General features: G+C 31.9%; 1 protein-coding gene across 1 annotated transcript in view; it reads right to left on the bottom strand.

Moving 5' to 3' along the window:
- SI (sucrase-isomaltase) overlaps window positions 1-22,987 on the bottom strand; it is a 94,822-nt gene that overhangs the window by 33,248 nt on the left and 38,587 nt on the right. Inside the window, exons 21-27 of the mRNA XM_051983118.1 lie at window positions 17,337-17,425; window positions 14,055-14,104; window positions 10,736-10,906; window positions 9,939-10,091; window positions 8,000-8,206; window positions 5,675-5,829; window positions 1,060-1,228 (exon numbers count right to left, since the gene is read on the bottom strand). Coding sequence (XP_051839078.1) covers window positions 1,060-1,228; window positions 5,675-5,829; window positions 8,000-8,206; window positions 9,939-10,091; window positions 10,736-10,906; window positions 14,055-14,104; window positions 17,337-17,425 — 994 coding nt within the window. The remainder of the gene's footprint in view (window positions 1-1,059; window positions 1,229-5,674; window positions 5,830-7,999; window positions 8,207-9,938; window positions 10,092-10,735; window positions 10,907-14,054; window positions 14,105-17,336; window positions 17,426-22,987) is intronic.

The raw sequence follows: 22,987 nt of genomic DNA on the forward strand, positions 1-22,987 counted from the left end.
TGTATTCAAAATTATTACTTTAAAAAAAGAATTCATAGACTCTTGGTTAAGCACACCTCTTTTAATTAATTAATCTTAAAAAATCAAGGGGAAAGGGGGGAAAAAAGGGTAGCAACTAAACCTAAATTTGGATTATTCTAGTATGTACCCCAGAAACACTTAAGATGGATGTCAGCATCATTAGCACAGACAGATTATAGTCTCTTACAAAGTTGAAAAGCAAAGTTTCTCTGATGACATAAATAGCTAGGTGTACTTCTGGCTAAATCACAATTATGTTTAGTGTTGACTAAGGGAAACTTCTGCCTAAAAATGTTGAACTATTGGAGAAATTGGAGAAATTATAGAGGGAAGATTTTAATTCCTAAATTGTGATTTGAGGACAGAATTTGAAGGTGAATCCTTAAAAGACATTCTTTCCCTGAAATAAGGTTTAGAACTTGGACTATTTGATTCTCACATCTAAAGTCCAGAACTCCTAAATAAGTCCAGAGGATCATAACGTTCTTATGTAAGCAAAGTTCAAAAGTTAAGTGGCTTGACATAGTACCTTATTCAAACCCAGGTTTGAAATTATTCTAAAGTGACTATTAAAATGAGTCCTTTCTGATTTTGTTTAAAAACAAATCTTGTCTTTTATCTATCTCAATTCAGTGAAATATAGACCAGAATTTAAACAATCAAGAAATGATTCAGAAGCTTGTCATGGCTCATGGTAGATCATTTTCATACCTGAATTATACAAAGTGAAATTATCTATACCAACTCTCATATGTGTATATATATATATATATATATATATATATATATATATATACACACACACACACACACGTATGTGTTTGTGTGTGTGTGTGTGTGTGTGTATTTGAAGTTCCTAGTCTGGAGTCTGGGATCTAGGATATAATCATTTTTTGAAAATATTTCAAGTGCATCAGAAGAAAATGACCATATTCACTTGAGCAGCAAGGACTGTTGAAAATACATCACTTTCATTGAAGAAGTAGAATGTTTTGAAGAAAGGTCTGTGCGATCAGAGAGAATAACCAAGTCACTTACACCTGGAGGCTGGTCTCTAGTGAACATTCCCCAAGTGTGCCAGTTCAGATCTCGCTTAAATGCAGTGTGTTCAACTTCCCCAAATCCATAGAGGAATTCTGATGGAAGACGGGTTGTTATCTGAATGAACTGGTCATAAAAAGAAAATCCAGGCACCTGAGAATCCCAGCTAAATGAAAATAACAAAAATTAGTACAAATATTCTTAGTGATAACTCACTCCTCCCAAAACCCATCAAGCATTGTAACTCCAAACCAACATTGTGATTATCATATTAATCAAAAGTACTTTGGTTACTTATATAATTGGCTCTCCCTCTACCCAATTCTAGCATAGGAACATTACATATATCTATATTAGACACTAGAAAGGTAGTGACAATTTAAATTAAAAAAAAAAACAACAAATGTTCAAATAACTGCTTTGTGTGTGAGTGGGCATCTTTGGAAGATAATTTAATCTTTTTGACTTTTTTTTTAACTCAAACTAAATTAAAATCAAAATTATTTTCTATTCTAATCACTTAGAACAAATAAAGTAAGGATTAAATAACAAAGTATCTAAAGTACTTTAAAATATAAAATAGAATTAATATGATGAATAAGGATATAAAATGAAAATGGTTATTTTTAAAATGAAATTATTGCTTAATGGAAATTTAATTATGTCTCCTTTAAAGACCTGCTCTGATACCTCAGAGAATAACATATCTAGAAGTGAGCTCAGATACCATCCAGGTCAAACTCCATCATTTTACATCTGAGGAAAATGAAACTCATAGAGGCAGAGACTTTTTCCAAGGTCATAAAGCCAGTAATCTTTAGAGGCAGGAATTTAATCAAGTATTCTGATTTCAGAGATGGTGTTCTTTTAATGTTTCACAAAGATGACTCCATTCTTTAAAGCTCACCCATTCAACTATTCATTTGTCTGATCCCCTTATTATCCATCCATCCATCTGTCCATTTATCTATCTGTCCAACCAACCAGCCAAGTGGCTAAGAATTGGAATGTTTAAATTCAAATCAGTCATTTAAAGTCAGTAAACATGCTACCATAACAAAAGCTACCATAACATTTGCCAAGATGTAAAAGTTTGGAAATCAAGCCTTTTGGTGTATCTGAGAACCAGATTGTTATTTCTGGAGACAATGATAAGAAGATTAGCCAAGTGTGATGAAGATTTTAGTGAGTCTTGATCATCTACTAAGTAATAAAAGTCTCATGCTCCACATCAGCAAGAAATGAATTCATGCTGATGAGATTGGAAAACTTTGACATCCTGGAATATTGTGCATTTAATAATAGTAAGAATTTTATATAGTGCTTTAAGATCTCCAAAATACTTTACAAATGTCAACTTATTTGATTCTTACAATAACTCTAGGAGGTAGGTGCTGTTATTATCCTCATTTTACAAATGGAAAAACTGAAGCAGACAGTGATTAAGTGACTTGCTCAGGAACAAACAGCTAGTAAGTGTTTGAGGCTGGATTTGAACTCAGGTGTTCCTGATTCCAGATCCAGATTGCTGTGCACTTTATCAGTATTATTGAACTCAAAAAAAAAAAAAAAGAGAGAGAGAGAGGGGTACCAATTCATATTTAAGGATGCTTGAGGACTGCATGTTGACTTACTTATAAATTTTGATGCAATCTAGAATTTATTGTATTTATATTGTTAAGTATTTCCCAATTATATTTTAATCTGCTTCACAGCTTCACACTTAACTCAGAAATGTTGTGGGCTATGAATGCAAAACCTATGCATTATCCTACCTAGCTCCAATACTTGAAATACTCAAAGCCTTCATAGCAGTAACAGTGTGGGCTGGTAGACAGAGAGACTGCCTTGGAGCTGAAAGGATCTGTGTTCAAATTATGTCTCTCATACTCACTGACTGGTATTGGGCTGGTCTTCTTATCTTTCAGTGTCCTGTGCAATTGTCTGACTAGAACTATAACTTATAGATGAAAAGTGGCTAAATGGAGCAGTGCTTAAGGTGCTAAGTCTGAAATTAGGAAGATGTGAAATAAATTCTGGCCTCAAACATTTATAATTTGTATGACTTTCATTTAACTTGGTTTGCCTCAGTTTCCTCATCTGCAAAATGAGTTAGAACGGAAAGTGGAAAAGCACTACAATGTCTTTGCCAAGAAAACCCCACATGGGATCAGGAAGAGTGAGACACCACAGAAACTGAATAAAATGATGGAGACAATTTTCATATTAGGAATCCCCTCTATCAAAAATAGCATAGCTCTAGATTTTCTGCAACACCATCATGATTGTTAAGACAACTATGATTGCTCCACATCCCCAGACCTTAAAGGAAAGAGAGATAAAAGAGAATGAGGACCTATAGGCTGAGACCTTATCAAAATGAAGTGTAATACACAATTTTCTAAGAGTTTCATTTCATTTTCAAATCAATCTATGTTTCTGGAGAAAATCAAAATGCATTTGTTGTAGATTACTTGATCTCTTAGTCTCCTGAATCTAGTTTTAATTAAGATGAGAAACCTACTAAATTATAATTTTTTGCAAAAATATTGAACATTTTCTGGCCTAAAAGTTTTGTAATATGTATTTTACAGAATGTCCTTCAATGTATAATGATGGCTTAGAAATGTGACAGAACTTTTTTTCTCTTATGATCCACATTATTAATAGCATTTTATAGGTACAATTAGTGAGTGTTTATCACGCAGCTTTCACAGTACTCCAAAAATTATTATATTCACCAGAAATCATTTGTTCATTAATATTAAGAGCATATAATGCCATTCATTGAAATTCCCATAATTCTTTCTACTCCCCCCATATTTCTGATTTCCCACTCTTGACTCTTGGCTCTTCATTCTTTTCTTCCTCCACATCTTGTCCATCCTTTACCTTTTTCTTTCTCCCCTTTAAACTTTCTCTCCAGTGACGATCTTTTGCTAATACCTTGCTCTAGGAGAATTTCAGTATGACACATAAATCACAGGGGTGAAAAGTGATAACAAAAAGTAGGAGGCCAAGTAAATTTTTTCAAGATGAAAATGACAACATAATTTTTTATCCTTACAAAAAAAAGTGAATAGCATAACAAAGATAGTAAATTATAAGTAAAATTGAAATATAGATTTACTTTGTTCACATGTTCACATCTTTTGCTTTTGATATATGAATATCATAAAAAAGTTAAATTAAAATGTTGCCTACAGAGCATCTGTCTTACATATAGAGAAAAAAGAGTTTAACAAAGTATGAGGAACAATTCTATTGGTACTTTTGTGATATCAGTTGCTTTCTTTTTTTGTCCGTACTACTTAATTCTCTTCTAGTAGCCCTGTATTTAGATTGCCCACTTCTAATCCAAAATAATAATTTTAAATATATTTGGTTTGCAGATAAAATTTATTTTGCTCTTATATTCATGAATTTTACACCCTGTTCTGTCTCTAGCTGCTAAAACTTAGTAGGGCTAGAGTTAAAATGCATAATGTTTCTTTTGAATGTGACTGAAAACATTTTTTATTTAAAATGTTTATGATTTACATTAGCCACAAAATATATTTATATATACTGTATGTGCATATAAATATGTATATTTGTTTGTGCATGCACACACATACACACACACATCTGATCAAACTACTTTCCCCCATGCAAATGGTCATTTTTTTTAGATAGAAAGACTTGACTCTGGTATCAAAGATCCTTATGTGAATGCTGACTCTGCCTCCCTCTACCTACATAATTTTAGGAAAGCTGCTTAACCTGCATGGTCTTCTGATCTCTCATTTTAAAATAAGAATGTTGAATAAAATGACTTATTTTCCTATTTTATACCTATTATTATCTGAAAATAAGAATCCTTTGAATGTTTCTTGTTCAGACACAGGGATGCAGTTTTGTTCTCTGTCTTATGTTTTGATTGTTCTTCATCACTGGCATTTAATCACTGTATATCAGCTCCAATTTCAACAGATCTATCAACATCCTAAATCCAGGAGGTTTAAAATAATCTAAATTCTAATAGCTGATAGGCCCAGTAATAATCCTTCTGGATATGTGTCTAATCTTTTGGTTCTCAACTTGATTAGTAGGCAGAAGCTGACATTTTGCAAGGAAATCAATGTCACCAAAAATGTGAATGAAAATCTAAGCAACTGTATTAGAAGATTTTTTAAAGTCTGTTCAATGTTCCCCCAAAACAATGGGATCTATTAAAATATAGAAGGCTATTATTCACTACAAGACTGTATGCTCATAGGAAATGACATTTTATATAGCACTTAAAAATTTATACAAATTATTTATTAACAATCATTTACATAAATAATTTCATTTGAGCTTCACTTACCCTGAAAATTAAGGACTATTAATATTTATTACACCCATTTTACAGGTGAGAAAACTAAATCTCACAGAAGTTGTTACTTGCCTGATATCATTTAGCCTATTAAGTAATAGACGTGGATTTGAACTCGAATATTCATTGTTTCAAGACAGGCACACCAATCACTGTAGAATTCTGCTAATTTAGCTCACTGTAGTCTATTCACTTTTTTCATTTATATAAGCTATGATTTATGTTTTATTCACATCAAATACCCAAATCCCTTACATGACTACTCCTGTGCTCCTTCTTCGGACCTGGATACCAAATGGATTTTCTTTAATTTCAACATCATACAGCCGATCTTCATAAGTGCTTGTAGGACTAGCAGGAATGTTTAGTGGTACTGGAACTTCATATCTCTTTTTGTCCGCATCATAAATCTATGTGTCAACAAAGATGGGCATGGGCAAGATTTATTTTTTAAATGCAACATTGTTATTTCATTCCACTATGAAATCATTTACATAATGATGAAAGCAGAGACAAAGGGAACAGGTCTGAGAATTATTTTGTCCGACACGCATCCCCAAGCTTTCTTTGCCAAATGGAGAAGAAAGGACTTATATGTTGTTGTTGTTGTTTAAATAAATGACAGGCATGATTTTATATCCACAGAAAGAGAATTAGTTAGTAATACATGAAAGCTTCTATTTTTTGGATGTACAAGGGATAAGCCTAACTTACTGAACTATCAATTTTTTAATCAACAAAATTTTACTAGTTCAATAAAATACAGGTTATCCTGCCAAAATTAGTAGTTTTAAACTTATTAGGCAAGTTGTTGGGGACACTGTACATTAGCTGCTGAATTATTGGAAAGTCTTACTTTAATTATTTGATGGAGAAGTATTTGTGAGTTTTATTGTAAATGAACTCTGATGTTTTGTTTATAAGATCAACTGGCACCATCTATGATAACAGAAATATCTCAATAAAGCTAAACTGCAACCCAGACCCAATCTGAATTTGAGTATCCAAATATCCTATATAGTAGGATACAAATTAAGAGTTAATTACTGTTCCACAGTAATAGATTGAAAAAACCTCAGGTTTACTAAATGGTCATGGCAGATTATCAATGCAAAAATATCAACTGGTAATTGATGAGTGACAATTACTTGAAAAAAGTTTTCATACTCAGATATCTCATCCATATAACCTGAATGTGATAATAATAAAACAAAGCTGGAATTTACACAGTGCTCTAAGATTTGCAAAGCTCCTTAAAGTTATCTCTTGTTCCTTACAAAAATCCTGAACTTTAAAGTAGGTGCTGCTATTATCTCCATTTTACAGATTGGGGCACAAAGGCATTGAAGTTACCCTTAATATCTGAATCTAGATTTTGATTTGCACTTTCCTACTTCCAAGTAATAATCACCACCACAACAACAATAATGACTAATATATGGATGTATACATACAAACATATGTATGAAAGTATGTGTGTGTGTTTGTGTGTATATATGTGTGTATACATATACACACATGTGCATGCTTTACATACATTACCTTATTTGAGCATCATAACAATCCTGAGAGACAAGTGTTATTATTATCCCCATTTTACAATTCCCACAGCTATACTTCTATTTGAGGTTGACTTCATTACTCCAAATAACTTAAATATTAACACTTTATCCAAAAATTTAATACATTTTCCCCATTTGACAGCTTTCCTTCTTATCCTAAACATATTCATTTTGTTTGCATAAAATCCTTTCAATTTCATATAATTATAATTATGCATTTTAACTTTTGTAATTAGCTATATTTCCAATTTGGTTAAGAATTTATTTTCTCCCCATAACTGTGAATGTTATATAATTTATTTCTTTTCTATTTTTGTTAGGGTCTTAAAATTCAGGTCAGGTATTGATTTTGAATTCTGTATAAAATATGATGCAATATGTTGGTGTAAGCCTACTTTCAGTCAGACCTCATTCTAAGTTTTCAAACAACTTTTTTATCGAAGGGTTAAAAATGGATTACTAATTAAACTTTTCTCAAAATGAAATGGATCTCCTAGGGAGGCAATTGGTTCTTGTTCTGAGGAGAGCTTTGATGAAAGAAAGGATACCAGCCTCATTGAGATTGGATAACCAATCTCCCAAAATCTTCCAAATCTGAAATGCTGCAATTCTGGGTAATATCTGCTCATTGTATGTTTCATTGTGCAGAATCAAGAAAATACAGTCAAAATTATGATATATACTTAATACCCAACTTGTTTTTAATTAAAATTAAAAAAAAACAAATTATATTGAAAGAAAAAAAAATAAAAGCCTTTAAGAAGTAATCAAAAAACAAATCGACAAAACCAACAAAGAAAAAAATGAGATCCCTTTACAGATTGGTTTCTTGTGTGGATCCACCAATTTTTTTATTTTTTGATGTTTGTTGTTTGCTACTTGTTTTTTGTCTTTGTCTTTGCTTTGTTTCGTTTCATTTTTCCATTTAGGTGAAAAGACTTGATAACTTAAAGTTAATTAATGCTGAGTGTGAGGGTGAAAACCATATTAATAGTATTAACATTCACGTAGATCATACCTTAAACTGAAGCATTTCATTTTTGTGATATTTCACCTCCAGTCGAAGGTTGGAAATAGGATTAGGATATGGTAATGAACGTGCTTTTCTGGGGTTCCTTTTGAGATCAGCTGTTATGCCTGTTGGGGTATAGCTTGCTGAAGTGACTGTATAAGGATTATCATTTTTAGGGTAATAACACCTAGGTGCTGAAGTTCCAGAGGTATTCTGAAAAATAGTCATATAGCATAAATATTAGATCTGATGAGATTTTTGAAACAATAATAGCATAGCTTTGTTTATTCACTTAATTAGACACTTAATTCTTAAGTTCATAATTACTCAACCTTTAATACTTATTGACCAAGTTCATAGGTTCTGAAGCAAGAGATTTTTAAAGACCATCTTAAAGAAGATAAAACTGAGGAATAAGGGGTTACCTGGCTGATGCCAGATCATATGAGTAGTTATCATCAAGGGTAGGAATTCAAACCTATTTTGCTGACTTTGGCCAATGTTATTTCCACTATGCCAATCAACTTACTATAAAGAATTACTCACATGGGGTTATTAATGCTGTTCCTAGGACGTATGTTAAGCCTAAGGTTTGATTAATAATTCTGGATAATGCAATTAATTAAAATCCTGGTCCTTCCACACTGCTAATTACATGTTTAAAAAATTTATTATCTCTCCAGGTCTGTTTCTTCATATGTAAAATGAGAGTATTGGATGATGTAATTATAACATTTCTACTGATTCTAAACCTGTTATCCCTGTGTTGAAAAATCTTTAGGTAGATTACAGAATAATTATTATCTTGCCATATTTCCTCTATTGGTGTATTGGTTGTATTGGTAAAATTTTTGTCCCTTTATTTGTGTGCTTGCTTGATAATATATTTATTTATTTATTCATTCATTCATTTATTTATGTCCACTTATTTGTTTATTTATTCATTCATTCATCCACTTAATTTTTTTTATTGTTTATAACCAAAAGCTAAAATATTACATTTGGAAGGCAATAAAATACAGCAGAAAGCTAGATGAAGTGAGGAGAGACTCATATTTGACTCCTTATAATTATACAATCCTGATCAAGTCACTGAACTTCTTGATGCCTCATTTTCCTCATTTTAGAATAAAGGACTATGTCAATGTATTGTTTAAACATGTGTGTTTAAATATTTATATGACATTTCATTTTATTTGATTTGACCTATACTCTTGCCTTTTTTGGATCTCAATTCTGTCTTTGTGCATGTTAAGTATTTCTCCAAGTTTTGAGCAATCAGTAAATATATTAGGCAGTCTTTCACTTTCCTATCCCTCTACCCATTCATGGATTTCCCTCCTATAAGTTCTAGATGCTCTCATGAAAAATTGCTAGACTACGTTAGCATGGGACTTTGCAACATTGTGTGAATTAGTTGCAAGTACTCTTTCATATGCAAACATATGATTAAACCATTTTCTTATGAGTAAAACATTTTCATCTAGACCAATCCCTCATTTGACATATGAGAAAACTTCAGTTTAACCTGGAAAAGTTGTGTATTGTTCAAAGTTAATTATTTTTTCCAAGGGTAAGATTTGAGCTCAGGGTCCCTGTCTCCAAAATCAGTGTTCTTTCCATACCACTTTTATGTTAAAAGTATCCTGTATTTCCCAAAGTTCCTAACCTAAAATAAATAAAGTACAATTCTCATGAGAAGAGTCTTTGGTTTACCAAACAACAGCTGTCAAATCATGATTAAGATCAAACACACTTGCCCCCAATTCCAAATTCCTAGGTGAACATTATCATATTTTATAGTATCGCTATAAAATATTAATTCAGTTAAGGCACCCACTATATGTCAAGCACTGTACTTGGCCCTAAGCACACATAAATATCTTCCTTTAAAATTTCAATGTTAAAGTCAGTTGTATAAGATACAAAATCATGTGATTATTACCGGGTTCCATTCACAACCACGGGCTAAACAGTTTTCCTGGGTTTCAACACCATCTGGCAAACAACCAAACCTTTCTTTTACAGGGAAGGTTGAAGTCCATTTCACTCTGTAAGACTGGCCTAGAAAAAGTTTCAAGCCTGTAATGTGAAGAACCTTTGAAAACAAACAAACAAAATGATTAGTAACCACATCTGATTACATAGAACCTCTTTAATCTAAGTTTATTATTTTCTTTCTTGACCTGTTTTATTCTCTTTTAACTTTCCTTTATCTTTCTGAAACTCTTTTTCATCCCATTTTTTAAAAATGATATCCTATTGCTGTCTTGATTCAAACAAAACAAAGTCCTTCATTACAGGTATGCTTTTTACAAAAATAACGGCCAAAGAACAATAAGTAATAATTAGGAGGAATGATGTACCGGTTGGTACATATGGTTCAGAGATCAGTCTCTAGGAATGGCAGTAAGCTGAGAATGGTGATCAAAGTAAAAGGAAAAATTCCAATCTGTCCCCAAGTAACCAAAAAAAGGAAGTGAATGGTCATATCAAGAGAATGGGCCTAGTTGAGGGGAATTGATTCCAATTGTACACTATGTTTTAGCCATAGAGCTCACGGTCTGTTAAAAATAGATTTTAAATATTTAATCAAGAAATATTTAACATAATAAATCACATGACTTGATGAGTAAAACATTTTTTAAAAACTGTTCACAGTTAATGAATGATGACTGAACCATATAGTAGAGGGAACCATATAGTAGAGGGAAAATCTACTTGTTCTAATATTATATTTACCTTGTTTGAAGCATCATGGCTCCATTTATGAGTAGATGGTATTACATTGTCATCTGCATAAGTCACTGTGATAGTTGTTGCATTAAATTCAAATCCAAGAATTTTGATTTCCTCAAAAGCTAATGAGTTGAATAGGGATGATGGATGTACAAGAGTAATATCTAACACATCCTAAAAAAATGAAATTTCATTGGTTAAACACCAATCATATCTGAAATTCTTATACCTCTTTAAGGTTAATAATTAATGAACAAACATGAGTTAAGCTCCTACAATATTCCAGAAATTGTTCTAGGAATTAGGGATATAAATTTAAGGATAGATAGGCATTATATTATATTATATTATATTATATTATATTATATTATATTATATTATATTATATTATATTATAGATAAAACAATCCTTAGTCTCAAGATGTTTATATTCTAATGAAGCAGACAAGCACTTATGTAAGTATGTCCAAAATAAATACAAAAAGAAGAAATACAAGTGGTCCTAAAGCAGTTAAAAGTAAGAAAAACTTTGGGATTGAGGTAGGAATTGGTGCTAGCATTTAGAGAATCAGGAAAGATTTCATGTAAAAGCTGGTGCCCAAATCCATCTCTGCAATTTCAAAATTGACTGTCTGCCACACCTGTGATATACTTCCTTCTTCCTTCGATCTCATACATCCTCCCTCTAATTTTGTTTTGTTGTGGGTTTTTTTTTGTTTTTGTTTTTTTTTTTTTCAGTTGTCAATCTTTTACTTTTTTTTCCTCCTACCTCCCACTACTATGGGAGAAAAAAAATAAAAACAAAACCATTTTAAGAAATTTAGTCAAGCCAAGCTAAACATTCCCATCTTGGCCATGTCCAAAAGTGTGTGCTATTCATCATATTTAATCCAACATTTTCTATCAAGAAGCAGGTAGAATTTTTTATAAATGATTCCCCAGAATCTTTGTTTTTTCAATATAATTCATTTTTATAATGTTGTAATTATATAAACTATTTTTTCAGATTATGCTTATTTCATTCTGCATCAATTTATGCAAGTCTTCTCAGATTTCCCTGAAACAATCATTTTCATCTTAACTCTTTTTAGTATTTATATGCCATCAATTATCCAGAATTCCCAATTTATGGGCATATTCTTAATTTCCAGTTTCTATCATTAAGAAAAAGCTACTATAGTAAAGACAGAATAGATAAATAGATATGTATGTGTGTTTGTATATATGTATATATAAAATATATCTGTGTCTGTATGTATATGTATACACACATATTTTATACACTGATAATGTTGTTCTCTTTCTTTGATACATTGGGGTATAGGCCTGAGTATTACTCATTTAAAGAATATGCCTAATAATTGTATAATGTGTTGGGCAGAATTCTAAATTCCTTTCCAAATGTCAGTCACAATTCTCAGATCCAGAAACAGTGCATCAATATGTCCACTTTCCTGAAAACTTTCTAACATCTGTCATTTTTCTCTTTTTTTAATCAAACTTGTTAATCATATGAGTACATAGTAGAACCAGAGAATAACTTTAATTTTCATTTATTTGATTGTTAATGACTGAAAATACTTTTTTCTCATACGGCTAAAAATAAGTTCTTCCTTTGAGAATTGCTATTCATATGAGTATTCCCTCTTTTTAGAAAACATTTCATTCTCTCTATGAAGTGTTTTTTATTGCCTAACTGCTAGTTCCTTCTCTTTCAAATTACCTTACATTTAACTCTGTTGGGTATTTTTGTGTTTATTCCCTTTCAATTTATGTTGTATATACATCAGTGTGTAATTTTGTCTCCTACATCATAATGTAAGCTAGTTTTTAATGGGGATTATTCCATTTCCCCCCCAGTATTTGTATTTCCTAGTGTAAATTTAGTGCAATTACTTCTATATAGTAAGTGTTTAATAAAAATGCTTGTTGACAGATTGAAAGAAGAAAGGGAATGTTTTGGAGCAACACTTTTTAAACTTTAGAGCAAAACTCCATAAGGGTTCACATAGCTGAATGTCGGGGTTACAAAAAAATTGGCAATAGTAAAAGGTATCAAATATTCCACCAAGATTAAATTCTGTGTTAAACTAAACAAGCAATTCTATCTGTCTAGTAAGCAAATTTGTTTTCCTCTTTAATAAATGATAACATTATTTGTGAATCAAAGAAATGTTTTAAAATATTTTCTTTGTGATTTATGATCAATTCATGTTTGATTTGTACAACTATTTTATATGCCTACATACCCTAGGTTATATAAAAATTTCTTAAGCATAAAGGGGTTGGAAGTAGAAAAAAATTAAGAAGCCTTGTTCAAGGTAAAAGTCAGGAGGGAATAGACTTCAGATAAGGAGATGATCAATATAAAGGCACAGAGGTATGAAATGGAGTATTGGAGCATAAAGAACAGAGAAAAGGGCAGAATGGGCCACCAAAAAATGGGTGAGGCATTGGAGGAGTAGGAGGGGTTAACTAGGTTGGAAAAAACTTTCGAACGCAACTGAGAATTTTATAAGTTTAAAATTGATGTAGGGACAATGGGAAGGTACTGGTGTTTGTTGACTGGGGGAAGGGTGATGTGATCATATCTATGTAAAAGGAAAATTACTAGAAGTATATAGGACAAAGTATATTGGTGAGAGACTTGAAGAGTGATTCTGTGAATGGCCAATACTGGTTGACCTATGAGAATCTGTGAAGAAAGAAATGTCACAATTTTAACAACCAATTATATGTGTGTTGATGGGAAGTTCTGAGTCCAAGGTATTAGACATTGGAGAAAGAAATAATTTCACAAAGAGGGCATCTGGAAAAGAGCTGAAAAAGAAAATGTTCCTTTCGGATATATTTAATTTGAGATGCTGATATAAGATCAAGTTTGAAATATCCAATTGTCAGGGTTTTTTTGTTTTGTTTTGTTTTGTTTGTTTTGTTTGTTTGTTTGTTTGTTTGTTTGTTTTTTGGAGCTGAGAGGCAGCCACTCCAAACATAAAAATCCTCAGCTAATAACCATGAGAACTTAAGGGAACTAAGGGTCAAAGAGTTTGTGATTTGACCCCTAATCATATAGTACCATTTGCCTAATTTGAAACCAGGCCTCTTCTCAATTCAGCATATCATGATGTCTGCACTTATTTGATTATATAGCTGGTCAAAATAGAGATTTTCCTAGACCCTTAGTTTATTACATTCATATAAAGTTTGAAAGATAAGCATATGATAATTTAAAATAATGACACAAATAATTCACAATTCTAAGCACTATGCTTAATGGAAAGAAGAAAATGACATTCACTGAGTCTCCAAGGAAGATACTTACAGAAGCAACTGAAAAGTTATAGAAGATGTAGTTTCCTTTTTCTATTGAATCTGAAATAGATTTTTAACAAGAAAGCATAAATAAATTGAACTGTTCCTGAACACATCAGAATTCTACAAAATATCATGCTAACTATAGATTAGATGACTACTAATGCACAAGAAAAACATATGGAGAAAATTTAAGGGAAGCCTTTAAGTAAATATTATTATAAAGGAAAGATTTTGTTAAATTAAATTCATTGATTCTAAAATATATATACAGGTGGGTGGAAAAGTGAATAGAACCCCCGGCCTAAAGTCAGAAAGAGCTGAATTCAAATCCAGCCTTAAACATTTACTAGCTGTACAACCATGGTCAAGTCACTTAAACCCAATTGCCTCAATTTCCTCATCTTTAAAATGAGCTAGAGAAGGAAAGAGCAAACCACTCCAGTGTCTTTGCAAAGAAAAAAAAAAAAAAAAAGAAACAAATCAAAACATAGAGTCAGACACAACTGAAACATTACATAAAGCTAGGGGCAAAAAACATTAAACTGGGGCAATTGGCTTAGAATAAATCTTGGATCCTCTATATCTTCACCAGGTACATGGCAGAGGATCATCAATGAAGAGATATAGCTCTATTTTGTTGTTATTTACACATTTTTCAATGTGTCTGAATTTTCATGATTCCATTTGGGGTTTTCTTGGCAATGGAGTGGTTGCCATTTCCTTCTTCTATTCATTTTACAGATGAGGAAAATGAGGCAAATAGGATTAAGTGACTTGCCCAGGGTCACAATAATGGTCTCAGACTAAATTTGAATTTGGAAAGAAGAATCTTCCTGACTCCAGGCTAGCTTTCCATATCTTATCTGTACTATGAAACTCATTCCACCAAAAGTAAATCAAAATAAAGGCAGCATTTATCAAGCTACCAACAAACACTTAAAAAATGCAAACTATATCTTCAGAATACTAAGCATTAAAATACATTAAAAATAGTGAAACAATTCCTCTCCTCAAGGAGCTAATATTCTTATATATTCAATTGGCAGGGGAAGGGAGAGAACTTATTAAAAATGACTATGTCTTTGATAAATATTGAATAATTATTGACCAAAGGTTCCAATTTCATTGTCAAGTTATAGTCTAGTGGAAAATATATATGTAATTAACTATAGTAATGGATTGCATCACATTTCACACACATCTACAAATAATAAATAGTGCAAAAATAGTTTACTTATAAAACTAATAGATAAGCAAAGTAAATAAGAATTAATTTTCCTTCCTTTATTTCTTCTTTCCTTCCTCTCTGTACCTGACAGAAACAGCTTAAATGTGTAGCATAGATTCTTTCCAGTAACCTCTTCTTATAATAAATAAATTTCAATAAACATATCAATTTTTTAAAAATAATTTGTCATAAATAATTGTTCTGAAGTTTCACAAGCCACACAGCAATAAGAAGAAAAGCTCATTGCTACTTAAATTTCTATTATTTAAGCAAGTGCCTACAGGTACAATAATGAGCTTGGGAAATTAAAAATACCTAAAACACATGTTTATAGCAGTTATAGATAGGACATGGACTCTGTTTAAATATCCAGTCTTCCTTGACTTTCTATAACACTTCCATTTCCATTTCATAAGGATGAAGTTTAATCTCACACCAATAGGGCATGAATAGCATTTGGAAAAAGAATGTTCCATTGATCAGTAGGAAACTATTCCTTTTACTACACCTCCCCAACAACAAAGATCCTTGAGTTTAAATTTTTCCAACATGCTAGGCAGAGATTCTGAATCACAGTTCACTCAATATTGCAATGACTTTCCAATGATCCAAATTCCTTCCATATCAACAGCTCAATAAAAGTGAATTTTTATAAAGCATATCAAGTCCTTTTATAGGAATTAGGATATCTTTGGGCAAAATCCCCCTTGAGGAAATTTCACTATTGATTTTTCCTTTCTCTAATATTTATATGAATCTGATCCTATCCTCTTTCTTGAACTAATCCTATGTTCCTCCTCTTTGTCTATCATTTATTTTTCAAGCCTAAATTTAAATAATTACACAATGACCCCTTCTTCTATAGTTGAATTTATTTATTTAGAAACTTTTGAAAATTTAAGTGAATAGAATCTGGGAACAGAGAAAGAGTGATAGATCTGTATTTTGTGTGTGTATGTATATATATATATATTCATGCCTATTTAAAGGAGTTAAATTGTCTTTTCTAAAATTCCAAAACCAAAAATAAAAAAAAATCTTTAAAAATTAATCATACCATCATAACATGGAGCTAAAAGGACCTAAATTGTTTACTAGATCCCTCCTTTTACAGATGATGAAATTGAAGGTCCAAGAGTTACTGCTAGTAAGTGGCAGTCTAAGGATTTGAACTTCCATCATCTAACTACAAATCCAATGCTCTTTCCAGCTGAGTATAATCACATCAAATGCAAGAACTTATTTATTCTGTCTATGCATCTATGTGTCTGGAATATATAGAAACTTAATTGCTTTTTGCTGAATGGAATTGAACTGAATTTCCACTGTGTTGCGTCACTTCCCAAGTGATTATCTCTCTCAACTAAAAACTATGGTAATTATTTCAAAGTTTGTATTTTTAAGTTCTACTGTCTTTCAGAAATGAAATGCAAGACAAAATAAAACTTCAATTTGCTGCATGACTTTGTTCCATATATTCTAAATATGAAGATTTATGTATATTTTTTTCAATTATCATCTAGATGTTTTGGTATTTTGTTAACAGAGCACAAAGCTTGATTGCAGAGTTTAGCTGGGCTTATTTTTTCATGCTCTCACACAAAAAGCATAAAAAAAAAAAAAAAAAAAAAAGAAAAGGCAAACCTGTGTCCAACCTTCACTTCAAACTTTTTCCAAGTTTGACCTTGGTCATGTTCCTGGGTTCTAAATTATTTATATTTAAATTGTAGTCATTGAACCAGATAGCTTCTGGATTTCAATCCAGCTCTCAATGTATAATCATCTGGTATTAAATTTATCTTTTAATCATATAATTAATAATTTCCTCTTTTTTTTTTTTTTTTTTTTTTTTGGCTGAGGCAATTGGGGTTAAGTGACTTGCCCAGGGTCACTCAGCAAGGAAGTATTAAGTGTCTGAGGTCAGATTTGAACCGGTCCTCCTGATATCAGGGCTGGTGCTCTATCCACTGCACCATCTAGCTTCCCCCAATTAATGTTTCTTTATCAATTTTTTGGTATAGTTAGAGATTACCATCATCATGGAATTTCATTATCATTTACCTTTACTTTCTCCATCATCCCAAAAGAAGTCTCCTTTGGCTGCGTTATTGTCACCCAATGCAATGATGAGGCCAAGGGGATTCTGACGGCTGAAACAAGAAAATTTTAGAGATGATATTTATTTAAAGTAATAAACTCTCAACTTCTAAGTACTTTCTTAGGTCATTACTCCTGTTCAGACTTTATTTTTCTCCCTTTCTTATACAGACGTTATAGTTACCCAATTATACTCAGAATCGATCTTTGTTCTCAAATCACTTGCTCCTTTGTTTACTGCTGCTATTATTTTAATCAAACCTCTATTATCGATTACTCTTACCATTTATTTGCTATGCCCTAGTCTCATCTTACTGAAAAAAGCTAGACAAAATCTTATAATCCTGCTAAAGACACATTATTAATTCACGTTATCCAACTACAGCTGGACCCTCGCTATAGCAAGGCAATCCTTTTAAGCATCTATCATTGATTTCTTAAGCATTCGCCATATAAACTAATCTAAGACATCTCTTCTTTCCTCAAGTCTCACACAGCTCTCCTCCCTCCTTTCTCAGCTGATGACTTTGCATTTTGTTTGACTGGGAAAATTGAGGATATTTGACTTGAGCTCTCTCTTTTTTCATTCTTTTTATCTCAAAACCCTTTGATTTCAGTTTTTATACTCATCTCCTTTCCCTCAGTTTCTAATAGTGAAACTGTCCTGTCTTTTCAAAGCTATGACCTTCCACAGGTATACATAATCCCATTCCATCTCCTATAATTTAGCACATTACAATTTGAATAATCCCCCCTTTCTTTAAGATCTTCACACTTTTCTTAAGTATTGATCCTTTCCTTATTGTTTTCAAATATATCCTATATGCATTCACTATAAAAAACTATATTCACTAAACCTTACCATTCCTTAATGTTATCATTGTATATCTCTCCTCCCTTTCTTAAACTCCTTTAAAAAGGCACTTTCACTGGCTATCCTCAGTTTCATACTTTTCACTAACTCTTTATCCCTGACCACACACTCATTATTTACCTGAAACTTCTCTCTCCTAGAGTTACTATCTCTTAAATGCCAAATTTTATCATCTTTTAACATTCTTTATCCTTCTCTGCTGAATTTCATACTGTTAGCCCCTCACTTCTATTTGAGACTTTTCCTGTTGTTGAGTTTTAATGATATTAATCTGTCCCAGCTCTCTTCTTATTAGTCCAAATACTTCTCAGTTTCTGTTGTAGACACTCGACCTTTATCCTGCCTCCTAAATTTCTCAGGCTCTGAACTAGGCCTTTTCCTTTTCTCTCTCTAAAATTTCCTCTGGGACAGCTAGTTGGTGTAGTGGATAAAGCACCAACCCAGAAATCAGGAGAACCTGAGTTCATATATGACCTCAGACACTTAACACTATCTCGCTATGCAACTCTGGGCAAGTCACTTAACCCCCGATTGCTTCAGCAAAAAAATTAGTTTCCCTCTTAGTGATCTTACCCATTTCTGTGGGTTAACTTATTATGTCTATTCAGACAACTCAAAGATCTATATATACAGCTCCAAACTTTCCAATGAGCTTCAGTACTGAAGGCATCTTAAATTGATTTCTTTTCAAAAATAGTCATTAGCATTTCTTTCAATACCCAATCTTCCTTCAAATGCCTCTCTTTCATCTTTACAATCCCTCAGAATCATAACTTATTTTCCCTTTCAACTCTTCATTCTCCTTTACTCCACTATCTAATCAGTTCTAAAATCTTGTCATTTTTAACCTTCTCAATATCTCTTGCATCTATTCCTTTTTTCTCATGGAGCACAGAGATGATTACAAAGACCTCAAGTCAATTCCTCTGCATTTCATACCACACAATGTTAACAAAGTGATTTTCCTTCAGCAAAGATCTGACCAGTAAGTTCCCTATCAATCAACTCCTATGATAACCAGATGCTTCTGTGATTTCATATAACTTTCTCTAGTTTTTAAAGTTCTTCAAAACTTGTTCCCAGTCTTTCTTTCCAGCTTCACTATATATCATTCTGCCCCACCCCAGCCCTTCATTTGATTCAAACTGACTTGCCTTTGTCTGTTCCTTACACTCAATATTCTCTCTCTCTTCCTGTATTTTTTTTACTTGAATTCATTCTTTCTTCACTTGTGTCTCATACAAAATCCCATTTTACCTCCCTTTAACAATCAATTCAATCTCCACATGAAGCTCTTACTGATTCCCTCTAATTGCTATGGTCTTCCCTCCCCAGCTACCTTATGTTTTTAAGAGGATATATGAATAGATATATAGACAGACAGATAAATATACATACCCACACAATCACACACATATGATATGTATATATGACATAGGTAATATATATACATCATATGGGTATGATATTACATAGTATATATGAAACATTTAATAATGTGTATATTATATATGTGTTGTATATATTATGTGTGTATACATCCATATATCTATATACAAACATACATGTAAATATATATACATATATATATACACACACACACACATACATACACACATATATGTATACACAAAGTAGCTGTGGAGGAATGGCTTTTGATCTGAGTCTTGAAGGAAAAATTGGGATTTTCTATGATTTAGATATATACATATACAGATATTCATATATGAGTATGTATTATTTTATTACTTATTCTATATGTATTTACATAGGATATTATAGTCCTTATTTATTTTTTTATTTGTATTCCCCACCTTCTAACACATCTGTCACATAATAAATGTCTAATAAATGATTTTTCATAGATTGATTTAATCTGTTCTAAGATTAATCAAATGGAATTCTAACATTTAAAAAAAATAACACCAATATATAGATAGTTGTAAATCACATTGTAATATTTTAGAATTTTTTTTACAAAAAGATTGAAATTTAATTTCTAAAATTATATAAAATAATGCATAATAGATAAGTTGAGAATCTGTCTGAAATAATGAAAATGTGTTTTTTTCTACTTGTAATCTATTTAATAATATTATTAATAATTAACATTTATATGGAAAGACAGTATCACAGAGAGATTCAGCTTCAGAATTAGAAAAATTGAGATTCAAGTAATTGTTCTAACATATATGAGCTGTGTGATCCTTGTCAAATGACTTAATTTCTTAATATCCTCATGTAAATCTCTAAGACTGTAAGTTTAAATCTAAGTACAAATCTGCTTTGGTAAAGGAAAGTTCACCAGTGGGAGTTCTTTTAAACAATTAAATCACAGATTTGGTCCAAAACAAACTATTCTTCAAGTGCTTTAACTTTTGCAAAGAACTTTACATATTCATGTAAACACTGTGAGGTAACTGATTCTATTATTTTATGAACAAAGAAACTGAGACTCAGAAAAGATAAATAGTTTTCCCTATCATACAACAATTAATAAATGATTGAATCAAGATTCCACTCCAGATTTTTTTCTCTATAAAATTACCAATGATCTTTTATTGTCAGTTCTGATCATTTTTCTCAATCTTCATCCTTCCTTACTTCTCTATAGCCTTTTACACTCTTTATTGACTCCTCTCCTATTTCTGCTTAGATAATCTTTCCTCTCAAGATTTTAGTGACACTGCTCTCCCTGGATCTTCTACCTATTGGACATCTACTTCTCAGGCTCTTTTGTTTGATCTACATCAGATTATGATCATTAACCCTGAGCATTGCCCAAGGCTCTCTCCTATACCTTCTTCTCTTGTCCCTAAAAAGGATTTTACTTGATGATCTCATCAGCTTTATGGACTTGTTAATTGCCTCTATTTTCATGATTGCAAGATATATTTATTTATACTTAACCTCTAGTCTCACATCTCCAAATACAAATTGAACATCTCCAAGTGGAGGTCCTTTCGATCAATGAATTTACATTGTGTTCAACATTGTAATCATGATCTTTCCCCAAAAGCTTTTCTTCTTCCTAACTTCCCTATTAGAATGAAGGGTACCATCATCCTTTCAGGCACCAAGCTCATAATCGCCATGTTGTCATCCTCAACTTTTCCCTCTTTCTTATCCTCCAAATCCCATCTATTGGCTGTTGATTCTACTCTTGCAACATATCTCCTATTTCCTCCTTCTCAATTCTGATACCATAACTATTCTGGAGCAGACAACTATCACTTCTTGCCTGAATCATTGAAATGACCTTCTGTTTGTTCTCCTTCATTGAAATCTCTCCACACTTCAATTCACTACCAACTCGGCTATCAAAGTAATCTTCCAAAAACTTTGTCACCTCTATTACTCTAGGAGCTCTTTATTACATCCAGCTTCAAATATTAAAAATATAAAATTTTTATGGCTTTTCCTGTCTTTCTGATTTCCTAGTACTTCTCCCCTCCACCCCCTCACCATTTATTCTTCTTTAGCCTTGCACTCCATGATCCAGTGTAATTGACTTCTTGCTCTTCCTCATATAAGAAATTCTATTTCCTGATCCCATTTTTTTTTTATCTCATTGCTCCAGTGCCTAAAATTCTCCCCTACCTCATCCTAATTTACCTGGTTTTCTTCAAGCCCCAGCTAAAATTTCTCATCCTGCAGCAAGCCTTTCCTGACCTTCCTCAATGCTGGTATTTAATCTCTCCCATTTCTCTCCCACACTAGACTGTAAATTCTTTGAAAGTAGGGACTATCTTTTAGTTCTCTTGGTATCCCTGGTTTTTAGGGATACATATGGACACATGGGAGACAATAAATTTCTATTAACTGACTCACTGACTCCAAGTCAAGCACTCTGTCAAGTATTTTCATTTTGCCAAAAACTTTTATTAACCAATTCCCATATTTGTTTCTATGCAAAAATAATGGGGTAAGAGTGTCAAGATATGCAGATGGATTTTAGCTAAGAACGTTACTGATATTATTCAAATAAATTCATGAAAGAGGAGAGACAAATTTAAACAACAAAGATTGTTTTTCCTTTGACACATAACTGATCAGAATAGGGATGGAGTTTCCAGAAACCTAAGGATCTAGATCCCTGTAATTATTTGCTGTTTTGTAGAGTTTTATTTCACAAAAGTCTATTGATATAACATACCATATTTTTAAAAATTGCTTCTATTTAAAGAGTGCTATATTTGGAGTCATGGAATCTGAGTTTCAATTACAGTGCTACTATTTACTATATATGTCTGGCCTTGGGCAAGATACTTCTTGTTTTTTTATTCATTCTCTTCAACCATAAAATATAAAATGTAAAAGTGGTTACACTAGCTGCCCTCTAAGTTCCTTTTAAACATCATCCATGGTTAAATAATGTTATAATTTATTTTAAAATCCCAGCATATATTAAATATTTTATTGTTCTCAGGATTGTTGTAAGGATCAAATGAAATCATAATTGTAAAGTGTTTAAAACAGTATCTGACACATAGTAAGCACTGTGTAAATGTTAGCTGTTATTATTACCTGTTGTTTCCAAATTAACTTGCCAACATCACCTTAGTAAAGGTTATTCTTTATTTGGGGTTGAAAGAATATTGAGCACATAGAAATGATGAAGTTTTTTGCTTCTAAATTCTTATCTTTGCAATTTTCATATGCATTATTATCTGGATTTTCTTAGAGTTTATTTGCCTTTTTGCTTGTTTTTACTATGTGTCAAGAGGATGATGGGGCACTT

This window comes from Antechinus flavipes, chromosome 3 (genome assembly GCF_016432865.1).
Source record: "Antechinus flavipes isolate AdamAnt ecotype Samford, QLD, Australia chromosome 3, AdamAnt_v2, whole genome shotgun sequence".
Classification (NCBI taxonomy): Eukaryota; Metazoa; Chordata; class Mammalia; order Dasyuromorphia; family Dasyuridae; genus Antechinus; species Antechinus flavipes.